The 17,405-nt window shown below is 40.4% G+C and overlaps 2 protein-coding genes across 2 annotated transcripts; both read left to right on the top strand.

The window, feature by feature from the left end:
* Positions 1 to 3,179: 3,179 nt before the first annotated feature.
* Positions 3,180 to 7,921, top strand: LOC308367377 (uncharacterized protein). Its single transcript, XM_080841278.1, has 4 exons — positions 3,180 to 3,205; positions 4,148 to 4,861; positions 5,038 to 5,098; positions 5,296 to 7,921. Exons 2-4 carry the CDS (start codon positions 4,175 to 4,177, stop codon positions 6,891 to 6,893), a joined length of 2,346 nt encoding a protein of 781 aa, XP_080697404.1. The 5' UTR covers positions 3,180 to 3,205; positions 4,148 to 4,174; the 3' UTR covers positions 6,894 to 7,921.
* A 6,274-nt stretch (positions 7,922 to 14,195) lies between these two features.
* Positions 14,196 to 16,896, top strand: LOC308366751 (selenoprotein H-like). The gene is made up of 5 exons (XM_080840494.1): positions 14,196 to 14,344; positions 14,799 to 14,922; positions 15,179 to 15,321; positions 15,473 to 15,590; positions 16,547 to 16,896. Exons 1-4 carry the CDS (start codon positions 14,323 to 14,325, stop codon positions 15,577 to 15,579), a joined length of 396 nt encoding a protein of 131 aa, XP_080696620.1. The 5' UTR covers positions 14,196 to 14,322; the 3' UTR covers positions 15,580 to 15,590; positions 16,547 to 16,896.
* The last annotated feature ends 509 nt before the right edge of the window (positions 16,897 to 17,405 follow it).

The following is a 17,405-nucleotide window of genomic DNA, read 5'->3' as shown; positions in this document are numbered from 1 at the left end:
CTGAGGGCACGTAACTGAAAGGCCATGTGATACACTTTAAAGTTGGGGAGAGCAAGGCCTCCATTGCCTGTGGTGCGTTGTAGTGCAGTGAATTTGAGTCTAGGTTGTTTGCTGTTCCAAATATACTGCCTAATTAGGGAATCAAGATTCTTCCAGAAATTTGCTGGTGGAGGTAGGGGGATCATTGCACTTAAAAAGTTCACACGGGGCAAAATGTTCATTTTAACAACGGCAATCCTGGACCGTAGTGACCCTGGGAGAGCTGTCCATCTAGCTAGATCACTTCGGACATTGCTTAAAATAGTTTCATAGTTGTCTTGGACAACTCGCTGTAATGATGTGTGTATGATGATACCCAGATATGTAATTTTGCTTTGGATTGGTATCATACTAGTCATGGGTAAAGACACTGGCCTGTTGTTTAATAGCAACATATTAGACTTGTTCCAGTTAATTTTATAACCCGAGATTGAGCCAAATTCACTAAAGAGCTTGAGAATCTTTGGAATAGAGTCCTCAAGGTCAGATATATACAACAAAATGTCATCTGCGAATAAAGATATTGAGCTGTTACTAGCTTTGAATTGGACATTACAGATTTTATTTTGCCTTATGGCTTGAGCTAGTGGTTCCAAAGATATAGCAAACAGCATGGGTGAAAGTGGACATCCTTGTCGGGAGCCACGCTCCACAGGAAATGGCTGTGAATGCAATCCATTGGTTGAGACTATGGCTGTGTGATTGGCATATAAAACCTGCACCATCTCAATGAATTTGCGCCCAAGACCAAGTGTCTCCATTACTTGCCACAGGTAGTTCCACTCCAGGCGATCAAACGCCTTTTCAGCATCGACTGATAAAACTGCTGCTGGTGTTGGGAGGTTTCTGGCTTCATGTATTACATGCAGTCATCAAATGCTTTCAGAGTACAGTCATGGGACAAGTATGAGTAAGCAGAGTGAGTTTCATGCATGTGCCACCTTCCTAGTAAAAGTTAACAGGGGGTGCTTATTCTGCCTGGTGTGAAATTGGCTTGTCGTGATATGCACCCCCCCCCCCCCCCTATACAATCAGACGAAAATAGTTGGTTTTGATCGTGACAAAATAATTCTATCTCGGACTCATCTGTTTAAAAGGGACTTCCAGAAGGCCTTTAGTTTATCCACGTGCGCTTGGGCAAAGTTGAAACGGGCAGTTATGTTCTTTCTTGAGAGCAGAGGCTTCCTTCTAGCAACCGATCATGAATGTCATGTCTATTCAATTTTCGTCTGATTGTAGACCCATGTACATTTACCCCAGATGCTGCCAGAGAGGTCTGAAACTCTTTAGAGGTGATGTGTGGGTTGACTTTTACCTGATTTATTCTTCTTCTGGTGCTTCTTGGTGATAGTCTTGATGGGCGTCCACTTCTAGGCAGAGATGCGGTCATGTTGAATGCCCTCCATTTCTAAATTATTTGTCTTGGATGGATGGATGGAGCTGGAATCTTTTAGAGATGGTCTTATAGCTTTCCCAAGACTGATGGGCTGTCAGAACCTTCTTCCTGATGTTCTCGGATATCTCGTTTCCTTTCGGCATTGTTGATCTGTGTGGGTACACCTTGGCATTACAGTAGTTTGGTTGGTTTCCTCTCTCTTTTAATCTGTGTTGCCCAAACCTTTCCCTAAGGATGTCTCAGATGATCGGTTTGCTTAATTGACTAATTAAGCACCCAAATAAGTTTCACTGAATCTGTTACCTGCTTGACTTTACCAACTTAGCTGGGGGTTCACTTACTTTTGAAATGGACTAATTCCATGTTTCATGTAGTCTTTTGGCTACTCAAACAATTCCCTCTAAAAAAAGTACATGCAAATGATAAACATAAACCTGACATTCCTTCTATGGAAAATTGGTGATGAAAAAAATGAAAAATCATGGTAAAACAACAGAAAACTCCTAAGTGGTCAAGGGGTTCACATACTTTAAAGTGGCACTGTATTTTACCACTCCGTGTTACTGTACATATCTATCCATACTGTATATATCTTATTTATAGTCTTTTCATAGTTTACAACCTTACTGCTCACATTACACATACTGTATCTTATTATTTATATACCACTGCCATTCATATGCACATATTCTGCACTTTCTGCTTATTTGCACTAATGGCTAGATACTAAACTGCATTTCGTTGTCTCAGTACCTTTACTCTGTGCAATGACAATAAAGTTGAATCTAATCTAATCTAAAACATAAGTAGCTTAGAAATGAATAGCATTTGCCCCTTCATGTAGTGTAACTACTTTATTTCGACCTCTATACAGGTGAACCCAATTAAAAGCACTTACTTTTGAACCTATGAATTGCAAGAAATGCTAGAATCATATTTAGTCTTGTGAAACGCCGTGTCAAATACATTCAACTTGCTCAAAGCAAAATTAAGTTAATTAATTTTGTATTCATGGCTGGGGTAGGCTATATATTTCCACAGAACAAAAAGGTGTTCTTTTGCGTTCGCTATTATCCGAGTTTTTTGGAAGAAAAACATTGGTTGTTTGTACTCTTTAGAACAGTTTTGAAGACTGTAATCACTTGTGTTCTTCTCTTCCATCTCTTACACAAATAATTAAATCGTAGTATAGTATTTTTCCCTGCGTTAGTTTAGGCGAACTGCTTTCCTTTTCGATCAAGCGAGTGGTGCGCGCTCCTGCGAGGGGGTGCATCTGACGCGGAGGGTGCTGAATCGGGTACAACACCGGCCCTGAGTTTCACTCGTAAGTTTTCACCGGTATATCAATAAAGGAGCAAGGCCCTTGCTCCCTGGCTGGTGATAACCGAATTTGGCTGACTGTTAAACTGCGTAACCATACTGGTCGTGAAAAACACGTAACGGGAACAGTAGGCCTACAGATGTATCTTTTAAAATGAACAGACCTAACCATAAGAGGGCTGGCCGGTCTTTGCAGTGGCGTAAATGAGCTCCGTACTCCTGTCCACTTTGCGGCGGTAAAGAGTAAAAAGATTGGCGGTTTTAACATGACCTCCATCGATCATGATGCTTTGTTGTGATTAGGTCAGTGCTTGGTCGGAGCACGTAGAAAATCACACGAACCTTTTTTTTTTAAATTACATTAAATATACTCATTGCTGTCGTTACAACGTCGACATTGGCATCAAAAGCGCTATGGCAGAATTATTACAACGGTCAGCTAGCCACACGGTAAGGTCTATGCTATGTTGTTTATATAACTGTAAACTAACTTAATGTGTTTAACGTAGAGCCACGTGCTTTAGAGTACTTTGGTTTTTGTTCCTCAATAAATCATGTTATTTATTCTTAATGGATATCAATGAACCCTAAACAGAGGTCAAAGTAAAACGAAGTTATCTGTGTAGCAGCACGAGTATTTCCTAGTTTGTGATTGCTGCCCGAATTGAAACCACGAACTTCCTTATTCCTTAGTGTTAGAGTGAGGATGGCCTACTTTGGCCCTAATACCATGTTAATTTACACGAGCGAGCAAACAAACTAACATTTTGGGTATGTGCCGCATTTGTTTGTGTAGTCACCACAGTCTGGAACCACCCCTAAAACGTATTGTCGCCAAAGCGTTTTGAGACGATCCTTGGTGAAGTGTACAAAGTGTACAGGATTACTTACCGAGATATTCTAGTTATGCATACACTGCAAGTAACCAATTGGTCACTGCTTTTTAGCGAATGCTGTTGGTATTGTAAGAATAGGAAAGAGCCTTTACTGATCACAACCTCAGATTACACTGCCAAGAATTACCATAGGTTCTTCTCCATTTAATCGACAGTATGTTATAGCAGCCTAAACAAGAGGACCTACCATAATAGAGTAAAGATGGATTTCTTTGTCAGCTTTGTTCAGACTACATATTTGATTGCATTTGTGAGGTTATAGAAATGTAAAAGATTGTGTGAATAATAATCATTTATTCGAAAACACATTGCGACAAACATTGGATCATGGGCTAAGAGCATCCATAGGATATCAAACTTTTTACCCTTTATGCCCTTATGTCGATAGATGCTGTTGACTACTTGTCCTGAGATGTAAATACACAGATACATTTCATGACATAGTACTTGAGGTGTGTTGACCTTTACTAACTTGTTTAATATGTTCACTGGGCAGGAACCTGGCAATTTGACTGATTGTGTGATGACAACCGGAACACCACCAGATGTCATGATGACTTTCCACTGTGAACTGAAAGATGTCATGGCAACACTCCTAGATGCCGCTGTCATGCAGATTTTAAAGCTAGTTCAAAAGGACTTTCTGGATAAATTAGAACACAATGAGCAGGAAATACAGGTCTTCCAGGACAGACTTAAAATGGTTGAAAGTTTACAGAAAGAAAGAGCAGATGACGAGACAGAGAAAGGCAAGGAAAAGACATTTCAGCCAGAAATGAGAGTAGAGGATAAACAACGCAGTTCAGAAACAAGAACAGAATTAAGCTCAAATGAGCTGGAGGTCATAGGAGAGTTGGCTGGGGATAAGGGAAACGCAGAAGATGGAGTAAGCATCCAAAAAAACAAGATGGAAAATGCTGGACGGAATGTAGAGAATGGAGGAGTGGGAGCAGTTCGAGGAACAGGAAGTGACATAAGGGCCGGAGGAGAGGTAGAAGTCACAGACAGTGGTGCGAATGGAGGAAAAGAAATCCAAAGAGAGAAAGAAGGACAAAAGAGAAGAGGAAAACAAAAAAGGTTGAGAGTGAAGAGTGAAATGGAGGACGGCGGTGACGCAAACGAGAAGATGAGCCGCCATGAAGAGTTTGTTGTTCTCAAAGTGGAGGATCCTCTTCAAGGGGAAGGAACCGAGTCTCCCGCCAGTTCGGAGGTGGGTTAATATCACTCCAATACGTAATACATCTTCACCATGCTTACATGTAATATCATTTGCACACTTGACTCATTTTATCCTCTACTAATACATCTCCACCATGCTTATAATAATACAAAAATTAAATGACATGTAATATCATATGCACACTTCATTAATTTTTTCCTCCACAGACACCAGGGGGAGCTGAGCTCCAGGTGTTTCTACTTGAGGATCATAACGACTTATGTAAAGGTGAGTGAGAGGGTTAGGCTTAGGGTGAGTGAGTGAGAGGGTTATTAATACGTTTGAGATATACTTTCATTGGTTGATAATTAACATGCAGCTAAAAGACATGAACACGTTTGAGATGTACTTTCATTAGTTGATAATTAACATGCAGCTAATAGACATGAATACGTTTGAGATGTACTTTCGTTGGTTGTCTGCAGGGACTTGCTCCTGTGATGCCACAAGTGTCAAGGATGTACTGAAGATGGAAATTCCTACATCACCTAATGGGTCTAGTGCTCAATCTACTGCTGTGGGTGCCAACAGTCAGCTAAGTGACGGAGTGAAAAGTAACAGAAGTCGCTCCTCTCTGGCGGCCTTTTACCCCCAGACTAAGATCAGTCGAGAAGCCCTAGCTGAGGCTAAAGTAGCCTTGACTAAGATGGAAGGTTTACCAGACAGTGGATGGGTCCTTCTGGATCCAGTGACTGGTCATTTTTGTGTCAAAGCTGACCTGGACTCTGTGACTGATGTATTGGGACGAGATTTTGGTTCTCCTGATGGACCCAGTGCTTACCCAAGCGTGAACTGCACACAATCTGCGGGGAGACGTGTCCAAATGACCACAAATAGCAACACACAAACGGATGCTCAAATAACGGTCACTATGAGCGATGATGAGGCTGATGTGAACTCCACGTCTCCTGAGGGGGAGGAGCCAAACAGAGTTCTCACGAGAAGCAGCAGAGCTACCAGAGCCAACGGCAACGGCACAAAGGCCAATGAAACGAATGAAGTTCACAGCCAGAGAGGATGCACTACTAGAAGCAATGGAATTAGAGTAGCACCTAGAATTGATGAATGTGTTGAAAGGAGTACCAATAGAGTGAGTTGTCCTAGTGGTCCACCAGCACCAATAAGAGAGGTGAATACTGACAGTGGAAGAGGTCATGACAGACCAGCACCAATAAGAGTGCTTCATACTGACAGTGGGAAAGGTCATGACAGACTGTCCAAAGAAGCATGTCAGGATATTAGCGGTATAGTCCAACATGCAAACGCCAAAAAGGACCATACCATCAGTGCCCCGACCAGTGAAGCCAGCACGAGCAGAAACAGTCATGTTGAAACTGATCAAGCCAACTTCAGAGCCATTGAAAAAGATCAGAGTCCGGGTCCCTTCAATGAGGCTAAGGTATACAGAGCAGGACACTTCATAATCAGCCAGGGCAGTTTGAACAATAGGAAGAAAGAGGTCAGTTTGACCAATAGGAAGAAAGAGGTCGCCAAGACAAGCAGTGGACAGATTTACACAGCGAGAGTGGAAGTGTCTGATACTAGTGAACAAGGTTTCAAAGTAAAAGAGGAACATCAAGGCAAGAAAACGGTCTTTGAATGTAAGCACTGTTCCAAGACTTTTCCCACTGTACAAAGCATGCAAAAGCATTGGAAATATCACTCTCCAAACAAAACGCACATCTGCTCTCATTGTGGGAAGGGCTATGTGTATAAATGTCATCTGAAAATCCATATGCAGTCGCATACAAAAGAGAGGCCATATCAGTGCAAACAGTGTGGGAAAAGCTTCATATACCGCTCCAATCTGAAGTCTCACATGGTCTACCACACTGGAGAGAAGCCCCATGTGTGCCTGCAGTGTGGAATGGCCTTCAGTCATCACGGCCATCTGATCAACCACGTCACCATACACTCTGGGATCAGACCGTACAGCTGCGGGGACTGTGGGAAGAAGTTTACCACAAAGGGAGGGTTGAAGAGGCATGCAGGGATTCATCTAAAGAAGAAAACAAATGGTTGATTTAAGGCCGTGGTCCCAACATTGACCAAGAGGGCCTTTTCAAGCCCCACCTGACGCTCATAGTTCCAATAAAACCGTAGGCCAAGCTTAGAATTGTCAAATGTATTGGAAATAGCAATAAGTTCTAAATCCTAATCAATAGCAAATAACATCAGTTCGAAACTAGAGAAAATCAGTAAACAAATAATCAGTTCAGAAATAGAGAAAATAAAAGTGCAATGGTGTGAATTGCCTCAAATGGGTGGAGTTTCAAAAATAAAGAAAAAGGGCCTACTATGCAATTGTGTTATTAATGGTAGGCCAAGCTTAAAATCTCCCTTGTACGTCGCTTTGGATAAATGTGTCTGCAAAATGACTAAATGTAATGTAAAATTGTCACATTTATTGAAATTTTTCATTTTCTTTTAGGTTGATCAGCTGTCTTTTTTAGCCACTGGTACTGAATCGGCAACTTTTGTATTTCGTTTCACAAATGTATCCAGTTTGTTTAGTGCGATGGGGTTGTATGATTGTCTATAAAGGAAGACATTGCAATGGGAAAATCTGATCTGCCAAATCCGTTCATCGTGTCCATTCGCGGCCACAACAGTGGGGCACGCCTCACACTTTGAGAAGCGCTGATTTAAGGTAAAATAAGCAGTGTTTTTAAAGGTGCACTGTCTAGGGTTTAGTGACATCTAGTGGTGAGATTGCAGCCATCTGAATACCCCTCCTTTTCCAAGTGTGTGTATGATAACCTGCAGTACCTGCCAAAAAAAGTCCTCTATGTAATTTCTGTTATAAGGAACCCCCTAAATCTTACATGCCGTATCTTTAAAGGTGCAGCCCACTACCACTGTGTTGGTCTCCGTATGATGTGTGGCTAGACAATATGACAGACTTGCAAGGCTAACTTTCAGATAGTAATTATGTTAGAAGTTTTTATACATTCAAGGACGTTGTTAAGAAACTCATGCTAATGTATTTTGTAGTTTTGTCATTGCTATAACGATAGAGGGGAGAGTATTAAAGTTGCAGTACAGAGCTAGCCGCTGCCAATGATCGTTTTTGGAATCAAGGGGTTTGGAATATTTTGCAGTTTGACGTTGTGGAAACACGTGTACATATTTCTGAACATAAATAAGTTTCCTTTATTCACATTACATTATGTTTTATGAATAAATAAATATGAATTGTGTCCTGTGGGTTTTTCCTAAAGGTACCAAAAATAATACCAAAAACATCTTGTTTAAGTCGTTTTAAAAAAAGGGTTAAACTGACTTTATGGCAGAGGTGGTGTAGATACACACACACTCTGGATTCCACCTCTGCATTTGACCCATCCAGGGTAGAGACACACAAAGCACCCAGTGAACACACACAGTGAAGTTATGGACACTAACCCCGGAGCAGTGAACGATTTAACAGTTGTAAACAGATATTGTTAACCAGTTAACCAGTTTTTGACTGCAAAAAAACAAAAGCTTTGCGTTACCAAACAAGTGCTTATAGATGGGTTGTAGTCCCAAGTTCCTTCTTACAAAATGCATCTTACATTTTGCTCCATGTTGAAACAGTAATTTAAAAAATCATTAGATGTGTAGACATTGTTTAGAATTGTAAACCTCCCTTTCTTTGGGCAGGATTGGAAATTTCAGATATTAAGGGTTATGTTCTTTTTGGTCATATTGAGTAGACATCCTCCTGCAAGCATTCTCTTAAGAACTTGTTAGTATTTTTTTTATCATCAAGCAAGTGTAGGCTATGCCTTTAACTGACAAAGGGAGTGAGGTTGAATTTAGGTCCACATATCTCAATTGATTTTGGAGTAAATTAACCAGACATTTAGAACTGGCTCTAATGATGTTATAAAACTACCTTGGATGGTGTAAACCCATACCTAGCACAGCAATCATTGTAGGATGGAATGCTTCCATCCCTATCCATATAAAGTATAAAGGGCCATATATTATTTTTTCCCCATACACACGATTTATCATCTCGATCTTATATATCCGTTCCATTTTGGAGAACAGAGGAGAGTGACATTTTGATTGTATAGCAACTTCCACACGCTGATGTTTTGTCAGACCGACGTGATTTGCTGGAAAACAATTACACTCCGGGTTGGTAGGTGGCGTTTGTCTTTAATGTAGATACGTATTATGCAAGTTATCAAGGTAAGCGCGCGAAAAAAAAAACCTTGTCGCGTGATCCCACCTTGGCAGCATCCATAGACATGTATAGACACGTATACATGTCTATGGGCAGCGTCAACATCATCATCAAGTTTGTCGGTATCCGCAGTTGCATCCTAGCGAAGCGCTGTTTCTGTCGACTGTGCGTTGCCTGAGCAATCTTGAGCTTGGGAAAAGAAACCCAATGGCGACTCGACCTAAATCAGGTAACTTCCCTTCAGTTCTTTCCACATTTGAATTCTGAATAGTTTATTTTTTCTGCACCCTAAGCAGAAACACCATTATAAGTTACATTCTTAATGTTACCCAACAGCTTGCATGTGGAGGCATGTCAAGCAGAGGGTTGGAGAATTTCTTAGTAAAAAATCTCGGTGGTCAAATGCAACTAGGGGGGGAAGTTATTCCAGAATGCAGGTTTGAACAACTCTGAGCCTTACCCTGAACTCTGAGTTGATGAATCCTCAGATGTTACATTTTTGAGTTTTCGCTTTCAGAACAGCTGATCTTAGTTCAATCAACTTTGATTGCGCGTGCCCGATGACTTTTAAAATGTCAGCATCAGTGGAGCTCCGATACAACGAGTCACCATGACAACCGGCTAGAAAACAAGGTCGTGCTACTTCATTCCACTTTATTTATTTATGCGTTTATTTGAAAAGGGACAGTGTACATTGATAAACATTTCCCAGAAAATGTAAATGCACCGGAATTAGCTTGGTTAGGTAGTTTTCATCCGTTGTCCCTGTGCAGGACATGACAGAGAGATATGGAAATAAAAGAAAGAAATAATAATACAAAACTAGAAAATGCATTTCCTGAAGGAAATACCAGTGCATGAAATGCAAAAGTTAAGAAAGAACGAATAAAAGAAAAGAAAAGGAAAGAACAGTAAAAGAAGGAAAGAAGAGTGGAAGAAGGAAAGAAGAAAGGAAAGAAGAGTGGAAGAAAGAAAGAAGAGTGGAAGAAGGGAAGAAGAAAGGAAAGAAGAGTGAAGAAAGGAAATTAGAGTGGAAGAAGGAAAGAAGAGTGGAAGAAGGAAATAAAAGTGGAAGAAGGAAAGAAGAATGAAGAAAGAGAAGAAGAGTGGAAGAAGGGAAGAAGAGTGAAAGAAGGAAAGAAGAAAGGAAAAAGGTAAGAAGAGTGGAAGAAGGGAAGAAGAAAGGAAAGAAGAGTGGAAGAAGGAAAGAAGAGTAGAAAGAAGGAAAGAAGAGAGGAAGAAACAAAGTAAGGAAAGAAGAGTGAACAAGAGTGGCTCTGGATAAAGACAGTAAAGAGAGAGTGAAAATGTTGAAAGAAGGAGAAAAAAAAGCGTGAAGCAGAGAGATGGAGTGTGAGAGAAAGTAGAGTGAGTGTGATAGAGAGAAAGAAGGAGAGAGAGAAAAAAAGTACAGTATGGAAGGTGTCTATTAATATTCCTAGTTATACAGTTGAATGGAGAGGTACAGAGAGAAGAGGACCCTTGGAGGCTTGCCGCAGGTGTCAGTGAAGCACAGGTGCAAGCCAGTTTAATTACCCTATTATGATGTTATAATGGCCCAATGTAAGTCAATGGGAAAATTTAGATTCGTTTTTCTTTAATAACTTAAAAAGTATAAAGTTTAGAAAAGTGAAAAATACATAGCATAAGTGTCCTTTACAAGACCTACGCGACAAAGTTTGAATGAAGTTTCTACGTTAAGCGGTTCGAGCTGAATTAATCGCAGAAAAAGGTAAGAAGAAGAAGAAGAAGAAGAAAATGCCTAGGAATAACAATACAGGGCATTTCATGCACTGTAATTATATAATTAAAAGACTGTAAGAAATTCTGATACGTGCTAGTATGCCCAGATAGCAAGCATTGGCCCGCTCTCAGTCCACCGTCATCTGTTGTGTAGCTATGTGTGTATGTTAAACATAATAAATTCTTAGTAACTCTTAGGATTTCTAAATTTGGCCTTGCCATAGTTTATTTAAAATATCAGCTTATAAACAGTAGAAGTTCATGGTAATAGAAGGCCCTCAAGGTGAGAAATTAAATTTCAATTTTATTTATATAGCGCCAAAACAATACAAATTACTTGGTCAAATAAAGACTTATGTTACGTGCTGGTAACATCTAAAACAAATGACAAGGCTTGGTGATGATAACTGAATAATAAATGACTAAAGAGAAAAATATTCTGAAAGCGAGTGGCTTAACGTTAGGTCTTTTGTCTGTAACTCACCAGTGGACCCCCAGTACTGGCCCCAGTGGTCCACTGGCCTTCTGCTATTAGGGAGTGGTCATTATACAATACAATACAATTTGTTTATTTGATCAAGAGGGACAGTGAACATTCATGTACATTAAAATGTAAATGCACCCAATTAGAGCCAAAAGGCTAGTTTCAATTGCCCTACCAGAGTAAATAAATCAAACAATAAATCAAAATTAAAATAAAATAAGATGAGATTTCTTTTATGCAGTTGAATGAGCTTGATTCTTTAATGTTCAGTGGGAGATGGTTCCATTCCCGGGCTGACCTAACTGAGAAAACTGACTGTCCAGACGTGGTATGTGGTTTTATGTGTTTATGTTGATGTTCAGGTCGAGGTTCCAAGCGTAAGGCAGCTGGTGATTTAAACGAAGACTCCGCCCCTTTGGACATCAAAAAAGAAAAAACTGCAGTGGAGCTTAAAGACGAGGGCCAGAAAGTTGTCATTGAACACTGGTAAGCTGGACGTTCAGAAGTATCTTCACATATTGTCAGCGTTTGCTTATTGCATTTTCCCAGCCTGGATACTTTACGTGGATCATTGTGTGTGTATATTTTATGTTATGTGTAGTACTTATTGTGTTTGTATATTCTATGTTATGTGTAGTACTTATTGTGTTTGTATATTCTATGTTATGTGTAGTACTTATTGTGTTTGTATATTCTATGTTATGTGTAGTACTTCTTGTGTTTGTATATTCTATGTTATGTGAAGTACTAAGTGTGTCTGTATATTCTTATGTTTACTGTATGCACCTACTCACCAGAACAAATTCCAGGTAGGTGTAAACCTACTTGGCGATAAAACCAATTCTGATTCTGATCATACATCTGTTTCACCTATGTCCATGGAACCATTTAGTTTTAGTTTTAAATGACGTGTGCTGCTCAGAATAGTGAGTGAGATTGAGACTGTTCTCTTGTAGTAAAAGCTGACGAGTGTATGAAAGAATAGTGGGTGAGATGGAGACTGTTCTCTTCTAGTAAAAGCTGATACGTGTATCGCCGTCACGCTGAGACGGTGAAGTCGGCAATCCAGGCCGCACACCCAGATCTGTGTGTGGAAATGAACCCCACCAAACCTCGTCGTAAAACCTTTGAGGTCACCCTGATGGAAGCTGGCAAGGGTAAGTGTTCTTTGGAAGACTCAAAATGAAGGCTGTCCATATGTCACGGAGTGTGTTTGGACCTCATAGTGTGTTTGTAAACTTCTTTCTTCTCAGAATCCTGTCTTTGGACCGGCATTAAGTTGGGCCCTCCTGCTAGACTCAAGTTCCCTGACCCTGCTGTAGTTGTGTCCGCCCTGAACAAGGCACTGGACAGTGAATAGACACCAATGAGGTTTGTCTGGGCTTGTCTTACTTATCTGTTAAGCTTTTAAAAGGGAGCTCATTTTCAACAGCACGTAATTTTTTTCTGTGGTCTGTAGCAAGACTTAAGTCTTTCCGGTTATAGGAACGTTATCCAGTTTGGGTAAACGTAACTGCTTTGCTGAAGTGTCTGATGACACATTTGATGATATGAAGATGGTATTGGGAACTCTTGGTTAAGGCCTGAAGAGCATTTTTAGATGATGTAGTCTCAAAAATAGAAACTGGTGTGCAGTTTGCCTTGTACCATGTGCATAATAAACAACAACAAGAACCAGTTTGAAATAGAAAGTCTGACTACTGCTTTGGCCTGTTTGACTGTCCATTCAGTGTTTCTATAAGTGTGTGTGTGTGTGTGTGTGTGTGTGTGTGTGTGTGTGTGTGTGTGTGTGTGTGTGTGTGAGACTGTCTATTCAGTGTTCCTATAAACAGGTCAACTTGTCAAATCATTTCTTTCCTCTGCAGCCAGTAGTCATGGATTCTGGGCGCCTGCATGCGTAATGATGGGGACTGACCAAAAGGATGACCTTTGAACTCTCCAGTCTCTCCCCTGATGATCCTGCTGCAGTGTGTGGAACCTATGAGTATTAATATTGGGTTGTCAATCTGATCCGCTCCTGTGCTGCTGATCTCAAACTAATGTCGGTTCTGAAAGAGATGAAAGTGGACTCTTCTTAAGCCTTAGCAGCAGGTTTGTAATTCTCATTATACAGATGTCCTTCTATCTAACGTGTCACTCAATGTTTGAATGTCTAAAATGTTCACTTGATCTGACATTTTTTGATGTAGAGGCCCTTTCATCTGTATGCTGTTCTGTGTAGCATAAACCAAAGGTGGACAAAAAGTGAACTTCATAATTCTCATACTGCTGATTTCTTCCTATCAAACACGTCACTGAAAGTGTTTTATCTTTGATAAATAAAATCTTCAATTCATCTTCATTTTTTCAATGTTCAGGCCCTGTCATCTTAAGGCTGTTCTGTGTAATATATATACCAAAGGTGGACAGGAAGTGAACTTGACCACTGGTCTATTGCCTGTTCACACTCTGACCCTTAAAATGAGGATGTACAAAAGTTGCATAAACCTGTGTCAGAATACTGAATTAAACATCTTATCTGCTCTAAAAGGAGTTTTATTCCCAGTGTTTTTTTCAGGCTACATTTTCATCAGTCCAACAATACTTGAATTAGGTTGGCTTTTATGCTGCTTGCAAGCAACAGCTTAACTGATTCATGAGACATCAATTAGACATGGTTTTGCGCTCAAACAGCTGTTGACGAATCTAAAATCGCACCTTCTTAAAAAGACTAGAGGTGAACTAAAAACAACACAATTATCTTGGATCTTTCAAATTAATGTGGAAACCTTGATTTTATAAGTCAGACCGAGGTGGTTTGCTGGAAAACAATTACACTCCGGGTTGATAGAGGGCGTTTGTCTTCGATGTAGAATTATGCAAGTTATCAAAGGAAGCCATAGACATCCCTGTGTTAAATATACCGGTATGGTAAGCGCGAAAACCCCCATTAACAGCATCCCACCTTGGCAACATCAACAAGTTGTCGGTATCTGCAGTAGTATCTAGCGAAGCGCTTTTTTTGTCGACTGCGCGTTACACCATCTTGAGCTTAGGAAAAGAACCCCAATGGCGACTCGAACTAAATCAGGTAACTTCCCTTCAGTTCCTTGCACATTTGAATTCTGAATTGTATTTTCTGCACCCTAAGACACCGTTATAAGTTTGCTACGTAATGTTTCCTACCTACCACCTTGCTGGTGGAAGCATGACAGTGAATGTCTTCATAAACGAATTTGGTTTAAATCTAAACTATATGGTTTCCCTGAAAATCGCCCCGATAAAATTAGGAGACACGAGGTCAAACCCCATCCTGCTAGGTACTAGAATGCCCTCGAGATGAAAAATGACTCGGTCAGTTAAAGAACTGGTTACATCTATACAATGTTAATGGTTGGTGGAAATTAGTATAGTGAAGTATAAATTACTATTTTTGTTTTGTTTTTGAAAGCCAGTGGACCAACAGTGGTCTACTGGGTTTTTGTTATCAGGGAGTGTTCATTCACACAGGGTATGTGGTTAAATCGGTTTATGTTGATGTTCAGGTCGAGGTTCCAAGCGTAAGGCAGCTAGTGATTTAAACGAAGACTCCGCCCCTTTGGACAACAAAAAAGAAAAACCTGCAGTGGAGCTGAAAGACGAGGGCCAGAAAGTTGTCATTGAACACTGGTAAGCTTGACATCCAGAAGACCACCAAGTCTGTTTAAGTATTGTCAGCATTTGCTTAATTGCTTTTTCCCAGCCTGGATTCTGTACGTGGCTCATACATCTGTTCCACCTATAATGTCCATGGAACAGTATAGTTTTAGTTTTTAATGACGTGTGTTGCACAGAATATGGGGTGAGATGGAGACTGTTCTCTTTTAGTAAAGTCTGACGAGTGTATGACAGAATATTGGGTGAGATGGAGTCTGTTCTCTTCTAGTAAAAGCTGACGAGTGTATGGCCGGAATGCTGACGCGGTCAAGTCTGCAATCCAGGCCGCGCACCCAGATCTGTGCGTGGAATTGAACCCCCAGAAACCTCGTGGCAAAAGTTTTGAGGTCACCCTGATGGACGCTGGCAAGGGTAAGGGTTATTTGGAAGACTGAAAATGAGTCCAATGTAAATAAATGTGCAGCTCATCAGTGATTCAGTATTTTAATGTTTCATTAAAGTGCTGTACACAAATACATCACTGTGTATCTCTGAAGTTTGCAAACACACTCTTTCTTCTCAGAAACCTGTCTTTGGACTGGCATTAAGTTGGGTCCTCCTCGTAAACGGAAGTTCCCTGACCCTGCTGTAGTTCTGTCCGCCTTGAACAAGGCACTGGACAGTGAATAGACACCAATGAGGTTTGTCTGGGCTTGTCTTACTGATCTGTTAAGCTTTTAAAGGGGAGCTTGGGGAAAGGAAAGCTTATTTTTAAAGAAAGTCTGTCTACGGCTTTGGCCTGTTTGACTGTCCATTCAGTGTTTCTATAAACAGGTCAACGTGTGTGTGTGTGTGTGTGTGTGTGTGTGTCAGGGTTCCCGCGGGTCATGGAATTTCTGGAATATCATGGAATTTCATAAAAGTTTTTCCAGACCTGGAAAGTCATGGAATTTTACCATTTTGCATGCACAGTCCTGGAATATCATGGAATTTTCTTAACAGTTGTGTAGAAGCAAAACTCGTGTGCATTTTGGTGCTTTACTTTTTAGTTTTGTGTACAACTTTGTTTCATACACTTTGCAAATCTGACGGAATATGCACAGTAATGTTAGTGGTCTGATGAACATCAATTTAAAAGTTGATGTTAGCAAACCACCAATCATGGACTGTTGTCTTTTTTAGCCAGCTATACGGTCTGGTGTTTAGCCAGCTATACGGTCTGGTGTGTTCATGAACGCTTCGACAGTGCTTCAGTGGTGACGTTGGTGGTGTCAGTCACAAATATTGGCATTGGTTTTGTTTGGCAAATCTCAAATTTCAGCCAAGAAGGGTGGTTGTTTATGACATTTAAAGTTAAGTTTTACATATCTGGTTGTGTAAAGCTTCGTATAGACAAAGAACAGCTCTAGGGGTGAATATAATCTTCAGTTTTTACACTTTTTAACATTTCTTTTTACGGAAGTGGTCATGGAAATTCTGTTTTTTGGGTCTGGAAAGTCATGGAAAATCATGGAATTTTATATTTGACTTCGAGTGGGAACCCGTGTGTGTGTGTGTCAGTGTATGTGTCCATGTGTCCATGTGTCCATGTGTCCATGTGTCCATTCAGTGTTTCTATAAACGGGTCAACATGTCTCATCACTTCTTTCCTCTGCAGCCAGTAGTCGTGGATTCTGGGCGTCTGCATGCATAATGATGGGGACTGACCAAAAGGATGACCTTTGAACTCTCCAGTCTCTCCCCTGATGATCCTGCTGCAGTGTGTGGAACCTATGAGTATTAACATTGGGTTGTCAATCTGATCAGCTCCTGTGCTGCTGATCTCAGCCTAATGTTGTTCTGAAAGAGATGAAAGTGGACTGTTCTCCTCGATAATGAGTGGGTTGGTTCTGAAAGAGATGAAAGTGGACTGTTCTACTCGATAATGGGTGGGTTAGTTATCACTGAACACTCCTCATTGAGTTCTTAAGCTTTAGTAGCAGGTTTGTAATTCTCATTATACCACTGAATGTTTGAATGTCAAAAATGGTTCACTTTATCTGATTTTTTCATTATGTCACTGAATGTTTGAATGTCAAAAATGGTTCACTTTATCTGATTTTTTTTTATGTTGAGGCCCTTTCATCTTTAAGCTGTTCTGTGTAATGTATGCCAAGGTGGACAGAAAGTGAACTTGGCCGCTGGACTATTGCTTGTTCACTCTGTGTGGCCTCAAAATGAGCATTTGTACAACATTTGCATATACCTATCTCAAAATATTAAATAAAACATCTCATCTGCTCTAAAGGAGTTGTATTCCCAGTGTTCTTTCAAGCTACATGTGCAAAGTCAAAAACACTGGTGTGAGGACCTTGGTGAAAATATGTCGGCACAGTGTTGCCTCATTCAGATGTTTGCCTGCTGAAATGAGTTGGGGATGTTTTTTGTGCTGTATAAATGTTAAATCTAATTCTTCACAAAACATGCACATTGGGGATGGCTCAAACAACTGCTCATGAATCTAAAATATCACCTTC

This window comes from Sprattus sprattus (genome assembly GCF_963457725.1).
Source record: "Sprattus sprattus genome assembly, chromosome: 6".
NCBI classification, from domain to species: Eukaryota; Metazoa; Chordata; class Actinopteri; order Clupeiformes; family Clupeidae; genus Sprattus; species Sprattus sprattus.
This window is presented reverse-complemented; position numbering and strand designations above follow the sequence as displayed.